This window comes from Rana temporaria, chromosome 1 (genome assembly GCF_905171775.1).
Source record: "Rana temporaria chromosome 1, aRanTem1.1, whole genome shotgun sequence".
NCBI classification, from domain to species: Eukaryota; Metazoa; Chordata; class Amphibia; order Anura; family Ranidae; genus Rana; species Rana temporaria.
The window spans coordinates 447,977,730-447,997,290 of record NC_053489.1 but is presented as its reverse complement, the minus strand read 5'-3'; the positions used below and the strand labels follow the sequence as shown (position 1 = coordinate 447,997,290).

The following is a 19,561-nucleotide window of genomic DNA, read 5'->3' as shown; positions in this document are numbered from 1 at the left end:
CGGACCAAGGAGGGGGGGTCTAACTGAGGCTGAAGGCTCTTGAGTTCTGGGACCAGAGGAAGAAGGCCCCAGACCTGCTGCCCTGTCAATAAAAGGCCGGAAGGAGGCTACCACCTCCTTCATAAAGACATTAACTCTTTCAAAGAGGTAGTCTCTGAACTAGCCCTAGATGGAATACAATCTTCACAAAAAATCCTTTTATATCCATCAGACAGCCTGGCTCTGCAGTTTACGCATTTCTTTTTTCACCTGTCTATCCTAGAAAAAAAAAAAAAGCAGAAAGAGCCATAGGAAAAGAAGCCCCATACAAAAAAAGGTCCCCTGCTGTAAAATCAGACAAGCGCTTACCTTGGGGGCAGTATGGAAACTGGAGGCTGCCGCTGGTTCAATCCGAGTGGGTGCTCTCTCCTCAGGCCTGTCCTCAAGCTCCATGTGATGAGCGGAGATCGGCCTGGGAAAATAGGCTGCTGTCCCAGGCAGCATGTGCTCAGTGTACTCCGCTGTGTTCCTTATGAACACGGCGCTGGAAAGTGTGTCACGTGACTTCCCGTTCCGGCGCCATTAGAAGTGCTCGACGCCGTTTTGGTACACCTCGGTGAAGCTGAGGAAGACAAGGCTTCCACCAGGCAGAGCTGGAGAAAAAAACTGAAGGAAGTTGCCACCACTTACACAGGTAAGCAAGTACCTCACAAAATAGGGAACCCTTCTGGCCGAAAAAACAGGGACTGAACACACCCAGGACTTGGCCACAACCAGTACTGGATGCTGCCAGAGCAGGGGGTGCCACCAACCACAATTACCAAACCTAGGAAAAAAACAAAAAACACGTAGGTGCTCCTGGAAGGTCTGGAAACACAAAACAACTGAGGGTCAGAGAAAAGGGAGGGGGCTTTTAAATTGTATCCGATTTGTGTTTCCTGTAGAGAGCAGAGCCCATCATCTCTCAAGTAGCTGTCCTGTGAATCTTGTGTGTACCCTTTAGGGAACACTTTTTTTTTTTTTTGGTGGATTCCTAGGCAACTGTATTCAGATCACCAGTGGGGAGGAAGAGTACCTATTTGCTCCAGAAAAAAAAGGCAAAATGTCCAACCTGTGAAACTTTACTCCTTGTGCTAAGAAAAAAATTAAAATCTTTCATTTCTTCTGGAACTCCGTTCTTCAACACGTCCTGAACACCCGTCATTCAGTTCTACAATCCAATCCTCCTCACAATGCCCCCACTTGACCAGAAAGTGTGTGTCACGCATATTTACCTTTGTGTAATCTTGTCCCAGGACATTTCAGAATGCTATAGTCCAAGCTAGAATTCTGGTCTGTCTCCACCCCACTTGAAGCTGTCAAACTAGCCAGCATCTTCACCTATATTGCTCTCTTGGTGGTCCATTCTCCTGAGAAAAAGATATTGCAGGCTTTCTACTTCAATCTGTTCATTACCCCCAAAACCAGGAAATGGGTGGGGCTTGTATTCACCCTTCCTGTGGGCACACAACATTATTAAAGAGAAAAGGAATTTTAATTGTATCCTCACATGGAGTGAACATGTGGATACATAGTGGTATAGCGTATGCCACGTCCTGCATATATTTGAACAAGAAAAATGACCTAGGGGCAAGTCATGGACTTTGAGGGCACTATAGCCTGGTTAGAATATATGTCACGAAAAAAGAAATTTTTCTAAAAAGCATTTATTACAAAAAATGTTGTACAGTTTTAAAATCTCCATACATTGAATTGCACACAATGACACTTTAGACAGCGTAAATCTAGTCATAACGGATCACCAAATAATGAAACATTGGTAAATAGGCAAACATCGTGTCTATACGATCGTATAAGTTACGCTGAGGCCTAACATGTTTCACGCTAGAGTTAGCGCTTCCTCAAAGGACCTTAAAGTAGGAGTGTGCTATAATAGTGGAGAGAAACAAAATCAATACAGATCATATGCAATACATATAACATACATGTAGAGTTGTAGAGCAAGGGTAATTGAGAGTGCTAGTGATCAGATGCCATACGTGCAAGGGGAAAGAACAAACCAAGGACACCAAAGGACACCAGATCAAGAGTGGGAGTAGGGGGCGATAAGCCCAAACAAAAAACAGCCGCAATATGCCCTAAATTTCACATAAAGGGAACATGGTTGCATAATAAAAGAAAATAGCAACATTATTAGTTTGTTACTTTCCCTATCACAATGGTGCCATCCCCTGTTTTTTTTGCTCTGGTTTGTTCAGAGCACCCTCACCTCACCCTCATGGGATATCTGGCAACTGTCCATCAGACCAGTGTTTCTCAACTCCAGTCCTCAAGGCGCCCTGACAGGTCATGTTTTCAGGATTTCCCTCAGATGAAATGGCTGTTGTAATTACTAAGGCTGGGTTCACACTTGTCCGACAAACGCTCCTACATTGGGAGCTCATGTAGCATGACGTGTGAAAATCAATGTTTCCCTATGAGAGCTGTCTTAACTGGTCCTACACAAGTCGATCTGACTTTGAAAATGCTCCCTGTACTACTTTGGTCCTACATTGATCCTACTTCAGCCCATTGAATATCATTGAAGTCGGACCAAATTAGGAGCCTTGTCCTAACCATCCGACTTTTGACATCTGACATGTGATTACAGCAGCAGTAAAAGGAATTTATCTCACTCTGGGATTGTTTTGATTGGTCAAAGAACAAGTCAGACTATCACAAAGTCGAATCAAAGTAGTATCCTGTTCATGAAAGTAGGATGGATGTAGGACCAATGTAGGATCAATGTAGGACCGATGTAGCAGCGCAAAGTAGGATGAAAGTCGTGTAGTATAGTGTGAACCCAGCCTTCGGCAGTGAAACTGATCAAATCACCTGTGCAAAATAATGGAAAGCCTGAAAACATGACCTGTTGGGGCGCCTTGAGGACTGCAGTTGAGAAACACTGCATCAGACTGTGCAGAGTCTTGGGTGGATCCTAAATCTTCTGAAATTTGCGCTGAAACCGTCTCCCCCATTTGAAGATCTATGTGGATTGCTGGGCCTGATTCTGAATATGGCACTGTCCACACGCTTCCTTCCCCTAAACAAACTGCTCCCACGTTTCGATTCCACGGTCCAGGAACCAACTCTTACAGCTGCAGGTTTGAGCCAGAGCTGGTCTGTATATGTTCATTGACACATGGCATGGCTCAGCTGCCCCCTCCCCCCAATTACAGGATTTGATTGACAGCAACAGGGGCCAATGACTCTTACTGCTGCAAATGGGCACAGCGCTGGATTGAGAGGACTCGGGTAAACATAAGGGACACATCCTACCGACTAAGTTAAACAGTATGTCTTGTGCTGATTTATCATTTTTTCTGCACTTAGGTTTTAAACCTGTGGGAGCAGCAAGGAGTTTAGATTTTGTATACACAAGTCTCCTGTGCAGTAACTGCCTATATACATAAATAGAGCCTACAATAGATATTCTGAGTACAGTAGGCTTTATATTTAAGGGAAATTACTGTGCAGGCATGTGTGAAAAATAAAACTTTGTGCAGCGCTCAAATTCATATATATACAGTCCATTATTTTATGGTCATTTCATATTATATTTAAGTGATGTGAAATTCACACCCAAACTAAAGTCTGTGTGACATCATATAGAGCAGTGGTTCTCAACCACTCTAGTGCCGTGACCCCTTGATAAAATGTCCCAAGTTGTGGGGACCCCTAACAGTAAAATTATTTTCGTAGCATGGGTTGTCAGCACCCGGGACAAGACAAGTAATTTGCTACCCTAACCCACAGACATTTAGCTCTCCCTGAGTCTCTTCCACTTCTACAGTATTAAAACCCCTTATGGTACATTTTAGGATGTACCACTCTTTCTCTTTATTCTCCTTTCTTTCCCTTCTATCTCTCTCTCTATCCAAATTTATTTTCTCCCCCCCCCCCCCCCCCCCTCTCTCTAGCCATCTTTCTTGTTCTTTCTATCCCTTTTTCTTTGTTCCTACCCTCTTTTCCTCTCCCTTCCATGTATTCTCTATTTTTATTCCTTCTCTTACTCCTTGGTGGGGGGGGGGGGCTGGTATGAGTGGATTAGGTGCTCTTAAACAAGGTCTCCTGCTGATCTGAGAACTGTTGTGAGGACTTTTAATGGCAACTATAATCACAGGTAGTGTTACTCACTGTGCCTCTGACTTTGTGGCGTCTCGTTGCAGTGGCACCTATGCCGGAATCAGGAGATAGGGTCTTCTCCAGCCACTCCCACTTCACATTCCTCACCAGCCAGCTGACCTCTAGCCTCTCCCCCCCCCCCCACCCATGCCGTGAACTGAATGGGAAGCTGAAAAGAGGCTGAGTGGGAGGCCATGGGTTCCAGGAACAGCCCAGCTGGGCGGCCACAAAAAGACAGGGAGAGCAGTGCGGGCTTCAGTAACAGCCCAGGATTCGGGGACCCCTGACACATCATCATTTGACCCCCAGGTTGAGAACCACGGATATAGAGGTTTTAAAACTATGCATGCAACAGTCCAGGGATAACCAGTGAGAAAAACTACTCAGAAAGGGGATTCCACGTGCCATCAGTGTTAGCGTGAAGACACAATGAAACCACCTACAGCTCATAAGGAGGCTTACTGCAGTAAGATGTCGCAAATAGGCATATGATCAATGAGTCAACAAGGCATGTGGTGTAAACGTCAATATATGGGACCGCCGCATCTGGGCTTCAGATGCATATGCCCATTTGAGTCTTCTTTCTCTGGTAAGTCTCCTTATTTTTTTTTTTTTTTTAATAAACATTTTATTGAAAGTTTTTCAATCATTACAGAATAATCCAAAACATATATATGTCATTCAGTTTTACACAAAGTCTTCACAGGATCTTATGGTAACAATTGATCATAAATAATATGTCATACAAGGTAAAGTAACGACATTGTTGTTCATAAATGGGACAAATCCTGAGAACAAATATCAAAGTGCAAACACTAAATTTCATGTTAACAGAAGAAAATTAAGCATTATAGCTTTGCGCAATATCTTTGTGACTGCAGCCCCCCTCTGCTCTACCCACCCCTTAGCGGGGACAATCTGTGGGCAGTGCCGAGAGGGGAAGGTCGGAACAAAATAGGCTTAACTTCCCGTGTTCGGAAAGGACATTAAGAGTAATAGCAGGGGTTTGGCATATCAGAAATGTATCCCAACCCCTTCCCCCTTACCCTCCCCCGAGAAAAATCAAGTCAGACTTTATGTTCAAAGGGAGTGTGTGGACTTGTTTGTGGGGAGGGGGGGGGGGGGGGGGGGCCAGATGAAAAGGAAAACAGAATAAGAGAGTACCTAACTATAAGGTCGTTGGGTGAGTACATCTCTAGATGTTGTGTTAGAATTTCACCGGGTATCGGATGGTATTTGTGAAGGGGGGTTTCTATACAGTGACCAGCATGACCATGTATGTCTGTAATTCTCGTGCATGTCCTTAGCTTGGTGAATAAGGCGCTCCATTTCCTCCACCCTGTCAACGCGTGCATGCCAATCATCAATTGTTGGAATAGTTTTGGATTTCCAGAAAACGGGGATGCATTGGGTGGCTGCATTGACAAGGTGGAGTGTTAAGGATCTCCGGTATTGCGATCTTGGAATGGGAGTGTGATGTAACAGGAACTGCGCTGGGGTAAAACTTATTGGTATTGTTGTTATTCGTACAATACGATCATGTACCTCTTTCCAGAACCGGACTAGTAGCGGGCAGTCCCACCAGATATGTAAAAGTGAGCCATCTGCTCCATCACACCTCCAGCAAGACGGGGAAACCGCTGGAAAAATTTTATGGAGTTTTTCCGGTGTTCGGTACCACCTAGTACAGAGCTTGTATCGATTTTCTTGTGCTGAAACATTAATGGATCCTTTGTGTGTGTGATCCCATATAATGTCCCAGTCCTCATCAGATAAGGACATGGAAAGGTCCCTGTCCCAGGCTGAACGAGTGTTTGAGGAAGGAGTTGGGTCTGGCATCAGTAGTGAGTGTAGAGTAGAGATCAAATGGTGTTTAGGTTCTCCCGCTATACATATTTGTTCTAAGGGGGAGAGGTCTCTGCACCATTTCCGTTGTGACTGGGTGGGACCTAGAAAATGTTTGATTTGGAGATATTTGAATACGGACATGTTCACTTGAGGAAATATTTTAGTTAGCTCAGGGTAGGTTAATAAGATACCATTGTGGAAAAGTTGGTGAGCTCTAATAGCCTGAGAATTAGGATCTACAACTGGATATTTATAGGATATGTTTGGTGAAAAGTCAGGATTGTGAGATAAGGGTGTCAGCGGGCCCGGGGAGGGAGTTATTTTCAGAGAACGGCATATCACTTTGAAATTTTGGAGCGTAGGACCTATTAAAGGGTGGTTCTGACAGTCTGTAGGAATTGAGCGATGTTCTATCCATGGCAGATGGGTGATGGGGAAGGAGAGGAATGCGTTTTCAAGGGCAATCCAATCCTTATTACCAGTGTGGAGATGCCAATCTACGAGCCTAGTGAGTAAACACGCTTTGTGGTATAGGGTTAGATCGGGAATACCCAGGCCCCCCTTGTGCTTTGGCTGAATCAGTTTGGACCAGCTCAGTCTGGGAGCTTGGCCTGCCCATAGAAATGTTCTACAGTGTTTTTTGAAAGTTGCAAAAAAGGTCTGTGGGATCATGATCGGGACCGCCTGGAGAAGGTATAAGATCCTCGGGAGGATATTCATTTTAAGGATTGCTGTTCTACCAAACCACGAGAATCTGCCGTTGTTCCAATCCGATAAGTCTGATTTGATTGTCGCAAGGCTTGGTAGGAAATTTAGTGCAAATAGCTTACTCAGATCTTTAGGGATCTTAATGCCCAAGTATGTAATATAGTTAGATTCCCATTTAAAGGGGAAGTTTTGTTTACATAACTCAACTACTTGGGTTGGCAAAGAAATGTTTAGAGCTATCGATTTTTCAAAATTAATTTGTAGGTTAGACAAAGTGTTATACAATTTGAAGTCTTTTAAGAGATTGGGAATTGTGGTTATTGGATCCGAAAGGAATAGCAACACATCATCAGCGTAAGCTGCTGTCTTGTAATGCTTTCCCCGGATCTCGACCCCTTTGATGGCATCGTTTTCCCGAAGCTTTCTGAGAAATGGTTCCATCGTGAGGATAAAAATAAGGGGGGACAAGGGACAGCCCTGACGGGTTCCATCTGTTATAGAGAAGGCGTTCGATAGGTGGCCATTGACCCTGACCCGTGCAGTGGGATCAGTGTATAGCAGTTGGATCATTTGGGTAAGGCGTGATGGTAAGCCCATCTTAGTCAGAACCGCTTGCATGAAATCCCAGGCCACTCTATCGAACGCCTTCTCAGCGTCCAATGACAAAAAAAAAAACGTTTTTCTTTGAGGAGGAGAGCCAGTGATGTATATTAAGAGCTTTAATAGTATTGTCCCTGGCTTCCCTTCCAGGGACAAACCCGACCTGATCAGTTGAAATGAGTTTGGGAAGTAATGGGAGAATACGGTTTGAAAGTATTTTGGCGTATAACTTGACATCAACATTCAATAGCGATATCGGTCTATAGTTGGAAACAAGTGTGGCATCTTTGCCTGGTTTGGGAATCAAAGATATATGAGCCTCTAAAAAGTCTTTTGAGCGTGAAGGGGAATCCGAAAGGGCGTTAAATGTTGACAGAAAATTGGGAATTAATATGTCGGAAAAGGTCTTATAGTAACCTACTGGCAGGCCATCTGGACCGGGACTTTTCCCAGGTTTGAGTTGGCTTAGTGCTAAAGTGATTTCTTCAGTGGTGATTGGGGAGCCTAGGTCTACTACGTCTTCAGGGGTGGTGTACGTTGGGCAAAATTCCGCTAAAAATTCCTCCATCAAAGTCTTTCTATCAGGAGCTTCTACCTGCTGACGGGATTTCTGCAAGTTGTATAGCCCAGAAAAGTATTTTACGAATTGATCTGCAATTCCACTGTTAGTAACAATAGATTCCCCGGAAGTGGTGGTTATATTATTGATGGTATAGGATGCCTTTTTTTTTTGCAGGGCCGCAGCTAAAAGTTTGCCAGACTTATTCCCGTGTTCATAGAACAGTTTGCTTGTAAGTGTGTGTTTACGGGCAAGTCTTTTCTTAACTTCCTCCAGAAGTTCTTCTCGGGCTTTAACTAACTCGTCATGTGTTTGGGTAGCTAATGTTTGTTTGTGTGTAAGTTCCAGGGCCTTAACTTTATCTGATAGCTCTAAAATGCGTGCTTTCCGCAGCTTGGCTCGCTTGGCCATTATTGAAATGAAATGACCTCGAACAACACATTTGTGAGCAGCCCAGACCAATGGAGCAGGAGTGTCATCTGTAATGTTTACAGCAAAGTAATCTGAGAGGACCTTGGATATATCAGAGGTGTAATTATTGTCTAGCAAAATGGAGTCGTCAAGTCTCCAAATGGGTGATCTGGGACAATTTGTAGGAATCGAGAGCAGAATAGTGATCAGGGGATGATCTGACAACAGCATTGGGTCAATAGTAGCGTTGACTAGGGAGGTGAGGTCATTTTGTGTGAGGAAGAAGTGGTCTATCCGTGAATATTTTTTATGAAGTGGTGAAAAATAGGTAAAATCTTTCACGTTTGGGTGAAGGGTCCTCCAAGTGTCGTGTAGGGACAGGGTAGAGAGGGTGGATTTAATAGCTTTCAGAGCACTAAATTTTAAACAGGTGGAACCATTGGATGTGTCAAGATCTGGTTGTAAGGGAACGTTAAAATCCCCACCTAAAATAAGGGTACCCCTCTGGAAGGAAGTTAGTTGATAAAGGGTTGAGCGAAAAAAGGATACTTGTTTTGTATTGGGAGCATATACATTAGCTATCGTGTACACCACGTTATGTATGGTACCACGTAGGAATATATATCTTCCCAGAGGGTCTCTCTGAATTTCTGAGACTTGAAAGGGACAATGTCGAGAAATTAAAACAGAGACTCCTTTAGATTTTGCCTCGCTATTGGGAGCGTGGAACACTAGCGGGAAGTTCCTATCAGTCAATTTGGGAATTACGTCTGTGCGAAAATGTGTCTCTTGGATACAGGCTATGTGTACTTTTTCTTTTTGAAGTGAGAAAAGTAAGCGTGAACGTTTCTCGGGAGTATTCAATCCCCTAATGTTTTGGGAATATAATTTAATGTGGCTTAAAGGTCCCCTCTTCTGTAAAATGGTGGAGGGTGATGATACCGGAGTCATGTCTCTGAAGCAGTAATTCGGTAGGGAAAGGGCAAAAGATGTGATAGAAAAAGGGTTAAGATAGGAAGAATATAGGCCTCAGGGATATTTAGCCAAGTAGAGGGCAATGTTGTTAAAGGTAGGCCAGACGGCCTGTGATATGTGGTTACCGATTAAGTGGTGGAGGATGTTCCACTCACTTTCTATTTACAGAGAACAATCGGAAAGGTACAGTGGGAACCAGACCCCCAGGACCCTATCTAGAGCCCTGAAGCCCCAGCACACCACTGTTGTGGGGTTGGCCAAAGCCAGCACAGGAAGAAAAGATTTTGTTAATAAAGTTTTATCTATAAATCTATAACTAGGTTTCTTAACAATACAAATAAGTATAACCAATATTTGCCAAATCACCCCAGAATAGATTCAGACTGAGAGAAGACAGATTGCATATTAAAGTTGCAACAGGTGCCAGTTTTGTTAGTTGGCATAAAGTGTATCATAAGAACTGGTTAGTTTAGAGTATAGAAAGGATCTCTCAGTGTGAATCTTACATTTTTGTCAAATCAAACTTCTTACTATATGATAGAGTAGAATAAAGACAAACTGTAAAACTTTTCAACTTATGGGGGAGCAACGTAAAATCACTATTAAAGTTGTTATTGTACCATTTCTATTGAGCCTCTACCATTAATGTTAGGCAGCCACCCATACAGTGAAAGTAACCGTAGCAAGGATGTGCTGTCAACACGACCGGTCAAGGCCATTTACCTGCTACCGTAGGTAGCATGGAAGTCGAGGTCCCCTCAGAGTTCTAAAAGGGAAGGAAAAGGTAAGAGAGGCAATGGTGTTAATTAATCACAAGTGTGGGGACAAAACTAATGATGAGCAAAAGGTTTGGACCAAAGTGACAGAGTCATACTATCTAGTTGAGATGATGATCGGAGAATTTTCAGGTAGCTTCAGTTTCTGAAGACCGATTCCAGGGTTATCGTTTTCTGTGATCTTCAATCGTTTAATGGTGGAGTATTGGAGTATTACCGGTTTTGGACAGGGCAAAATGGATAGTCCACAATATAGGGCGAGACAATAGCTCAATGTTCTTTGGTCAAAGTGTATCTTTGGTGTTTATAGAACAGTTTCTGAGGGCGGAATGTTTTCGCCTCTTTTTTTTTCTTTTTTTTTTCCCCCTTTTTTCCATAGAGGGAAGTCTATGCGGTCGAATCGAGGGACATCAGTTGACGATGACACAGTTATGGAAAGCAATTATCTTTATGTCCTGAGGGTGAGAAGGAAGAGTAGTTCTCTGTCTCCGGGACTTAGAAGAGAGTTATCCTTGCGGACTCAGAAAGATGAAGAGACGAATTACATCAAACTGAAATTGATGAAATTTTAAAAGTACATTAGACAACGTGTACCTGTGTCAATCTGTTCATTTATTTGTGATCTCTTCTGGCCCTTCTGGCCTCCGGTGGGGTCATGTGGTCTTGTTCTCTTCTTGCCCCGGGGGAGTCCTGGGGGGATCTTGAGTTGGAGGGGGATCTCATCCTGCGAAACCTGGTAGCTTGGGTTTCCATGGGTGTCTCTGGAGGTCTCCCCCTTCTCCCAACTGACCGGCGGTAAGGTGCATACCAATCAGGTACTGAGATTGGAGGCAACCCAAGTGTTTCGCAAAATCTGGGCAGGTCTTCTGGGACTCTCAAAGATGCATTGCGACCTTGGTTGGAAGCTGATAGACAGAAGGGAAATTTCCATTTATACCTAATATCTCTTGACCGCAAGGCTTCCAGCAATGGTTTAAGATCACGCCTATGTTGTAGGGTGATTCCTGAAAGGTCTTGGTACAGTTGAACCGGGATTTCACCGCAATGCAGTCTCTGTCCCCTAGCTTTGCCCAGAATCTCTTCTTTTAGTTTGAAATCTGTCATACAACATATTATGTCCCTAGGGGGATCCGTATCTCTACCCCTCGGGCGCAGGGCACGATGTATTCTCTCAAAATCGATAAAGGTTTGAGGGGGTTTACCTATAATAGAGTTGAACAGGGTAGTAACTTCTCTTTGAATCTGGTCGCCCTCCACTACCTCAGGTAATCCCCTCACGCGGAGATTCCGGCGTCGGCCTCTGTTGTCTAAATCTTCTAGCTGTCGGTTGACTTCCCTCAGCTGGAGGGTATGATCATCTATCTTTCTGGTAGATTTTTGAAGAACTACTTCATGTTCATCCGTTATTTGTTCAGTGGCTGACACCCTGTCAGAGAGGGAACGCAGGTCTATGCGGAGTTCAGCTATTGCTGCAGCGAGAGTGTCCTTGATGTCTGCTGCCACTGCTCTTAAGTCCAATATATTAATCTGTGGTAGTCCAATGCTCCCGGTGTCCGCCATACCCCTATTCATTTGAGAGGGTATCTCTGATCCTGGGGCCGTCAATACAATATCTGTGGGTGTTTGTGAGGAGGCTTGGTGTATGGTCTGGGTAGAGCCCCGGAGGGTGGGTGCCGTGTTCCCTTGGGGAGTATGGGGTTGGTCCATGGTGTTATGCCCTGCTACTCCGGTATTTTCTCTGGGTGACCGTGAGCGAGAAGCCGAGGAACGGCGGGATGAGGTTCCCATACTAACCGAGACCTGGGCAGGAATAGTTGGATCAATTAGTCAGAGTTAATGTAGGCAACCTCTGGGTGGGTCAATATAGCCGCCGGGCCGAGGGTCTGACAGAATTTGTGGGACTTTTCGCGGTTCAAGCCGGGCACAACGTGGAGCGGTAATGGTGTTTCCAGGCCGTTCGGTCGGTACGAGATATGCTGGGTTATTGGTGGGGGATCCGAAAAAGCGGGGACAGGGGGCCTCAAAGTGCTTCTGGGGGAGCCAATATGGCCGCTGACCCCGGGCAAGTGCCGATTTGCAGTCCACCCGGCAATTCTTCCAAGGGGCTGTGTAATCCCGCGGTGACCCCGGGCCGCCCGGTCCCCAAATCAAGAAGTAATGGGGTGTAAATAAGCAGGGGGAGAACTAAAGTGGTTGGTGGGAGCACCCACAGAGGGTATCAATATGGCCACCGACCCTGGGAATGGGCCTGGGTCGTGTCCCTGCAGAAGGATATTACCTGGTGTAGGGAATCTCTGTGATGTCCTCCGGCCAGCTGGTCCCCGGTCCAGGTGGTGGAGGGTTGTTAAGGCGCAGGGGGGGTCAATATGGCCACCGATTTCGGGTGAGGGCCGGGTTTGCGTCTTACAGTCACTGATGAGGGGTGCAATGTGCTCCGGTGGCGTCTCCAAGCCTCCCGGTCCCCGGTCCAGGCAGAAGTGGAGTGAAGAGGAGCAGGAAAAACCAGGTATGACCCCAGGGAGCTATACTTTGGAGGACCAAGATGGCCGCCGACTCCGTGTGAGGGCTGGGTTTGCGGCCTCCCGGTCAACGCTTGAGGGATGTGGTGTGTTCCTAGGACGACCCCAAGCTGTCCGGTCCCCTATCCAGGCGGAGGTAGGGTGATAGGGGACACAGGAGGGTCAAATATGTCCGTATGGAGCCGTCCCCTGGAGGACCAAGATGGCCGCCGACTCCTGGTGAGGGCCGAATCCGCGGCCTTTCAAATCAGGCTTTACAAGAAGCTGTGTGTACCGGTGGCTTCCCCACACTGTCCGTTCCCCGGTCCAGGCAGAAGTGAGGTGTTGTGAGGCACGGGGGGTCCGGTACGACCGCGGGAATTCGTCTCTCAGGAGGTCCAAAATGGCCGCCGAACCCGGGTGAAGGCCGAGTCCACGGCCGTTCAGTCAGATTTTGAGGGGTTCAATGTATACCGGTGGCGTCCCCGAGCAGTCCGGTCCCCGGTGCAGGCAAAGGTGGGGTGTTGAGGAGTGCAGGGGGTCAGATATGACCGTCTGAGGCCGTCCCCGGGGGACCAAAATGGCCGCCGCTCCACTACTAGGCCAAAGCCACGGTCTTTCCTGGTTCGTTTTCCCCCGGTACGGGAATTCCGTTTGTGGCGGTTTCAGGCCGCGTTTTTTTTCCCTGCTGGTCTTCCAGTTATGTGCAGAAAGGGTCTTGAATACAAAATTCGGTGATTTCCTGTTGGGGAAGTGAAGTTTTCTGTCGCTTAAGCTGCTGTGCTGCTCTGAGGTGACAGGAGCTCTGAAACTAAGCGACCATCTTCCCTGCTAGCCAGGCCACGCCCCCGTAAGTCTCCTTATTAACCGTTGGTTTCATTGTCTGTGTCTTCACTTCAACACTGATGGCATGTGGAATCCCCTTACTGGCTCTATAGTTTTTCTCACTGGTTATCCATGGACTGTTGCAATCATGGTTTAAAAACCTCTATATGATGGAACGTGGACTTTAGTTTGGGTGTGAATTTCACATCACTACTTTGTTTTGTGGTCATTTCACTATCTATCTATCTATCTATCTATCTATCTATCTATCTATCTATCTATCTATCTCTATATATATATATATATATATATATATATATATATATATATATATATATATACACAGTACAGACCAAAAGTTTGGACACACCTTCTCATTCAAAGAGTTTTCTTTATTTTCATGACTATGAAAATTGTAGATTCACACTGAAGGCATCACAACTATGAATTAACACATGTGGAATTATACATAACAAAAAAGTGTGAAACAACTGAAAATATATTTCATATTCTAGGTTGTTCAAAGTAGCCACCTTTTGCAGCAGACACATCTCTAGAACTGTTAAGAGGAGACTGTGTGAATCAGGCCTTCATGGTAGAATATCTGCTAGGAAACCACTGCTAAAGAAAGGCAACAAGCAGAAGAGACTTGTTTTGGGCTATAGAACACAAGGAATGGACATTAGACCAGTGGAAATCTGTGCTTTGGTCTGATGAGTCCAAACTTGAGATCTTTGGTTCCAACCCCCGTGTCTTTGTGCGACGCAGAAAAGGTGAACGGATGGACTCTACATGCCTGGTTCCCACCGTGAAGCATGGAGGAGGAGGTGTGATGGTGTGGGGGTGCTTTGCTGGTGACACTGTTGGGGATTTATTCAAAATTGAAGGCATACTGAACCAGCATGGCTACCACAGCATCTTGCAGCGGCATGCTATTCCATCCGGTTTGCGTTTAGTTGGACCATCATTTATTTTTCAACAGGACAATGACCCCAAACACACCTCCAGGCTGTGTAAGGGCTATTTGACCAAGAAGGAGAGTGATGGGGTGCTGCGCCAGGTAACTACCTCTTGAAGCTCATCAAGAGATTGCCAAGAGTGTGCAAAGCAGTAATCAAAGCAAAAGGTGGCTACTTTGAAGAACCTAGAATATGAAATATATTTTCAGTTGTTTCACACTTTTTTGTTATGTATAATTCCACATGTGTTAATTCATAGTTTTGAAGCCTTCAGTGTGAATCTACAATGTTATCCTTTGCACAGCTGCTTTAAAACAATATCAATGACATGGTATTGATAAGAGCTATTTTATCTAAGGGAAGTTCCCAAAACATGGCCCTGTTGTGGGTACTTGAGGACTGAGGTTGCGAACCACTGCCTTAGAGCGTTCTCTGGCATCCCCAAAATTTTTATACGGGATGAACATATAGGCCCAGTTTAGCAGATACCCATTCAGATCGATTAATTCTTGACTCTGCTTGTCCGCAATCAAGTTCTCGAATTCTGGCCTGTAAGAAACCTTTAGATTAGTGGTCTCCAAACTGTGGCCCTTTGCTTGCCTTTATCTGGCCCCTGGGGCAATATTCCTTCAAATTACACCAATCATGGGACACTGTTCCTCCACCTAATACCAAAGATGCATTGTTTACTCCCACTGATCCCAGGACAATTTCTATTCCCAATAGCCATAGTCTGCTTGCGTGCATCATGGCCCCCCACTAAAGTCTGGAGGCAGGGGCGTATCTAGGGTATGGCAGCAATGGAAAGTGCCATGGGCGCCATATGAAGGGAGCGCTGGTGAGTGGCTGGGCAGCAATGCACTTACCGGTGTCTGATGGTCTCTTCTTCCCTCCAGGCTCCCGAGCATAGGCTGGATCTCCTTTTCAGCACCTTTGCTAATGGACAATGGCAGCACTGCAAGTGGGACTATTTCTCATTTCTTACTCCTGTGAGTCCAGTCACTGGTCACTGAGTATGCAGGCATTTCCCAATGCTACCTCTATAGTTCTGGCTACAGCAGCCCTGACAGCTGAATATCACTCCTCTGCCTGCTGTCAGGGATGCTATATCCAGGACTATAGCGGTGGCATCGGGCCGGTGTATTTCTCGACAGGACACCTGGACTGTGGACTCAGTCATGTGTCTCCTCACAGGCCTTCTTACTCGAGGTCCTATCAGTGCAAAAGCAGAGCCCAGCCACCTGCCCAACAGGAGGGGCGGCTTTACTGCCAGTGCCTTATGCTGAGACTGATCCCCTTGATTAAGATGCAGGCAAATTTTTCATGTTTTCCCCTCTCCCTGCAGGCCATGGCTCCTTTGTAGTCTAAATCATGTTTTTTTTTTTGGTCCCCATGAGATCAAACACAGGGGCCCAGGAGGCTGTAAAATTGATGGATTATTTTTTCTAATTCGACTTGCTGGAATATGAACTCCTCCCCGCTTGTATGTAGTTAATAGCAATAAAGGCTCTCTCATTCCATCTGGTCGGATTGGCAGCGCACAAAGAAAGAGGAGGAACATCAGTTTATCCCTCTCCTCTGTGACTGACAGCTGAGGCCATAAGTTATGAAGATTTCATCACTTCCAGTATTGTTTCTGCATTTACCTGGCTGGTACCAGCTAAAAAAGCAGCCAATAAGCCTTGGTGGGCAGAGGAGGGATCAATGGGTCTAATAAACACAGATTTCTTCATAAAGAGGAGATGTCACTACCCAAGGTATCACAAGGGATGATAAATATCACTTGAAGACAGCTGAATTATGTTTTTGAGGTTAAGGCAGGGCCAGGGATGGGGTCATGGGCCCCATCAGGTAGGCTGTAGGGGGCCCCATGATATCTAACAGCGGCCCTGGTCTCTGGTAAGGGGGTAGTGGGGGCACAGACTCTGGCAGTGGCTGGGTTTGTGCAGCACTGCAGCAGGCAGGGAGAGAGGGTGTCATCTTGTATATCAGTGCAGTCATCATTCTCAATCACACTGTGTGTGGGGCAGTGTTGCCAACCGTCCATATTTTTACGGACAGTTCGTAAAAACGGGCACCTTTTTCCCCCCTTCGTAAATGTCTGTGGTTGTGGGAATGTGCCAGTAAAAATAGCCGAGATCGGTTCGGCTTGGAACTGCGCATGGAGATTAAAGGCAGGGGGTGATTGGAGGCAGGGGGTGATGGTGGCTGCGGTGGCACCACAGAGGGGGGTGGAGGCAGGGGGAGATTGGAGGCAGAGGGTGTTAGTGGCAGGGGGTGTTGGTGGCACCGCAGAGGGTGGGGGATGGAGACAGGGGTTGTTGGTGGCACCGCAGAGGGGGATGGAGGCAGGGGACGATGGAGGCAGGGGGTTATTGGAGGTAGAGAGCCTGGGGGAGATTGGAGGCAGGGGGAGATTGTGGCACCACAAAGGGAGGTGAAGACAGGGGGTGTTGGTGAGAGAGGGGGATGATGTAACTAAATAATTTGCCCTTATTATATCGAAAATAACAAAAATTTGTTTTTTTACCTTTATATCTACCTTAAATCACATTGCGATTTGCCTAGCGTACTTGTTTGTAGCCTAAATACTGTAATTTGCACCTAAAAATTTAATTTAGTAACTTTTGTGAAATGCCAGTAAAAACGTGGCTGCGCCAGTAAATTTTGGCTGTCGTGCCAGTAAATTTCAATCTGGTAGGTTGGCAACACTGGTGTGGGGGACTGGGGAGCAGCAGAGAAATAAGACCATAGCCTACTATGCTGGAATTTGTAGTCCCATGGAGGTCTGGAAATGCTCACACATACTGTGGAGGGAGGCTGCAAAGCATATAAAGTAAAAGGATCTGTGCTGTTACAGGCCTGCCATGGCTGACCTGACCCCTGTCTAGAAATACTTATTGTTTGGCACACTGCTTTAAGGGGGAACTCTGCAGAATCTGGGGTAAAGGGGAACGCTGATCTAAGTGGGATCTCTGGACACTGTGATAACCAGATACCCCCTCACATCAGAGGCCCCCCTACAGTCCACAGAGATCCCCTTTGTGTCAGAGTCACCTCCCCTTACAGTGTATATAAAGATGACGCCAGAGTCCACAGCATTCTTTAGAGCAGATTTCCCAGTGTGAAGGGGAACTCTGTGGATTCCGATGTAAGGGGGGGCTCTCTGGGAACTCTAAAGGGGGAACTGTGATATAAGATGTAACGCTATTGACTTTGGTGTAAGGGGTAATTAAAGCGCTTGACTTGTAGTTTTGTTAGCGGTTTCTTTTTGTTAAGGTTATCTGAAAGATGGGTTTCAAATGTTTTGATAGGGAGCGCAGTTTCAGTGCTTGCCATATGCGCCATTTTCACTAGATACGCCTCTGTCTGGAGGACAGTAAACTGGCCCTTTGTTTGGAAACTCCTGCTTTAGATCATCAGGAGCGCATTCTACCCAGGAAAGAAGATCTGCCATAATCCAAAGAATGTACTGCATAATATATGAGGCACTCTTATTGTTCCCCCTCAGATTAACCCTCCTCTTATGTTAGCTTTCTGTTACTATCCATGATGTTAACGGGTCGGTTTTGACCCGTGTCTTAAATCAGCCATAAAATACCCCCTGAACAATTATTTATCATCCAATTTGTTTCTTACCTCTTGGTTACCTTGTTAGGCTTATTTATCCTTGAAAAGATTGGTTTTAATATTTTTGGTGTGACCCCTTAGACCTTTCTTTTGATAGCATACCTCTAATTTTCAAATAAAAAAAAATGGTAAAATAAACCGCAATAGAATATTATAAATTGGTCCTATGTTTCTTTACTTTATTTAGAGAAGCAGACAAGCAGGCTAAGAGATAGGCCCCTCCCTAACTACAGCTCACAGGGTGTAGAGGTGATTGACTGTCAGTGTTACTAAGCAGAGAGAGTGTTTATGATTTCAGTTTTGGCACTTATTAGTGTCCTATAATCCTATATTATAACTGGGTCAGAATTGACCCTAACACCATAAACGTCTTAATTTTCACCACAGTATTTTATAATTTAGTGAAAAGGATTCTTTTTCTATTACATTGTTTAAATAGAGGTTCCTGACAAAGTAAAAAAATCTTGATGCAATAAACAAATTTATGTGACACTTATAGACATTCAAAACCTGAAAACGGGTCGGTTCTGACCCTAACACAAGAGGAGGGTTAACTTGATGTGCCTTCAGCATTGACAGGAAAATGTTCAAACCTTGAAAAGCCACCCACAGCTTTCCGTGAATATGGCATTTCACATGGGCTGTTCTTTGAAGTACTATCTGTTGACCAATGTTTAAGCCACAGTGAGATCTGGAATCATACTGTATCAATGGTGAGATAAGAGGAAGCATCGAACTGTGGTGTTTGCTGGTACACAGAGAAGGAGGTCTTGGGCGATTTACTCCTGTTTACTCCCAGACTCTGGACACTAGATTTATAGAAGATAGAGAGAGGATACATCTATTAGGCAATGCTCTTTTTACCATGCACACCACAACAAAACACCTCCACATACCAATACAATGACCATGGTGCATGTTGATCTGGGCTCACGTTGGACCACTGCAGGGATAATGAAATCACAGTGAGAAAGAGCACTAATGGCAGGAGCTGGTGAGTTGAAATAGGAAAACATCACATTAGTAGCACTTACTCTGAACAGAAGGACAAAAACAGGCAAGTGGCTGCAGCAATAGTCAGATCTTTCCTGCTTAGGCAGCCATAGCTAGCGTAGAGACTGCAGCTTTATAGGAGGAGGAGGATAGCCAAAGCTTTTTTTTTTGGCTGTACTTTTCCTATGGATCACAGTTTGTTCAGCACTCCTGTGACCCATTTTCAGCCAACAGAAGGCCAAAGTCGGCTATTGGCAGACATCACAGAGCCAGTCCAGGCTCTCAAAAGATCCCAACCATGGTGTCAGGATCCACAAAGATGCCTGCAACGACATCTGTCTCTGACTCAATCAGCTGCTGCTGCCCCCTCCACAGCCCAGCATTCCAGTGAGTGCTAGAGGAGCAGAGAGCCAGTGATTGACAGTCACCAGTGATTGACAGTCACCAGCTCTCTACAGCCTAAAGACCGAGAGCCGAGTAATTAGCGGTATTTGATTGCTCAGTTCTCAGTCTTAGAGTTGGCAGGGGACAGATACAGCAATGGACCAATGCAGCATCCACTTTGGTGAGTATCCTTTTTTTCTCTTATTGTCCATGGACGGACACCGCTCTTTAACTCTTGACAAGTGGGTTATG

At 45.5% G+C, this 19,561-nt stretch overlaps 1 protein-coding gene across 2 annotated transcripts in view; it reads right to left on the bottom strand.

The window, feature by feature from the left end:
* Positions 1 to 1,669: 1,669 nt before the first annotated feature.
* The window catches only part of MLLT1 (MLLT1 super elongation complex subunit), a 98,067-nt gene continuing 80,175 nt past the window's right edge, over positions 1,670 to 19,561 (bottom strand). For both annotated transcript variants that reach the window (XM_040327208.1, XM_040327189.1), the window contains one exon: positions 1,670 to 1,906. In XM_040327208.1, coding sequence (XP_040183142.1) covers positions 1,859 to 1,906 — 48 coding nt within the window. In that variant the 3' untranslated portion in view covers positions 1,670 to 1,858. The remainder of the gene's footprint in view (positions 1,907 to 19,561) is intronic.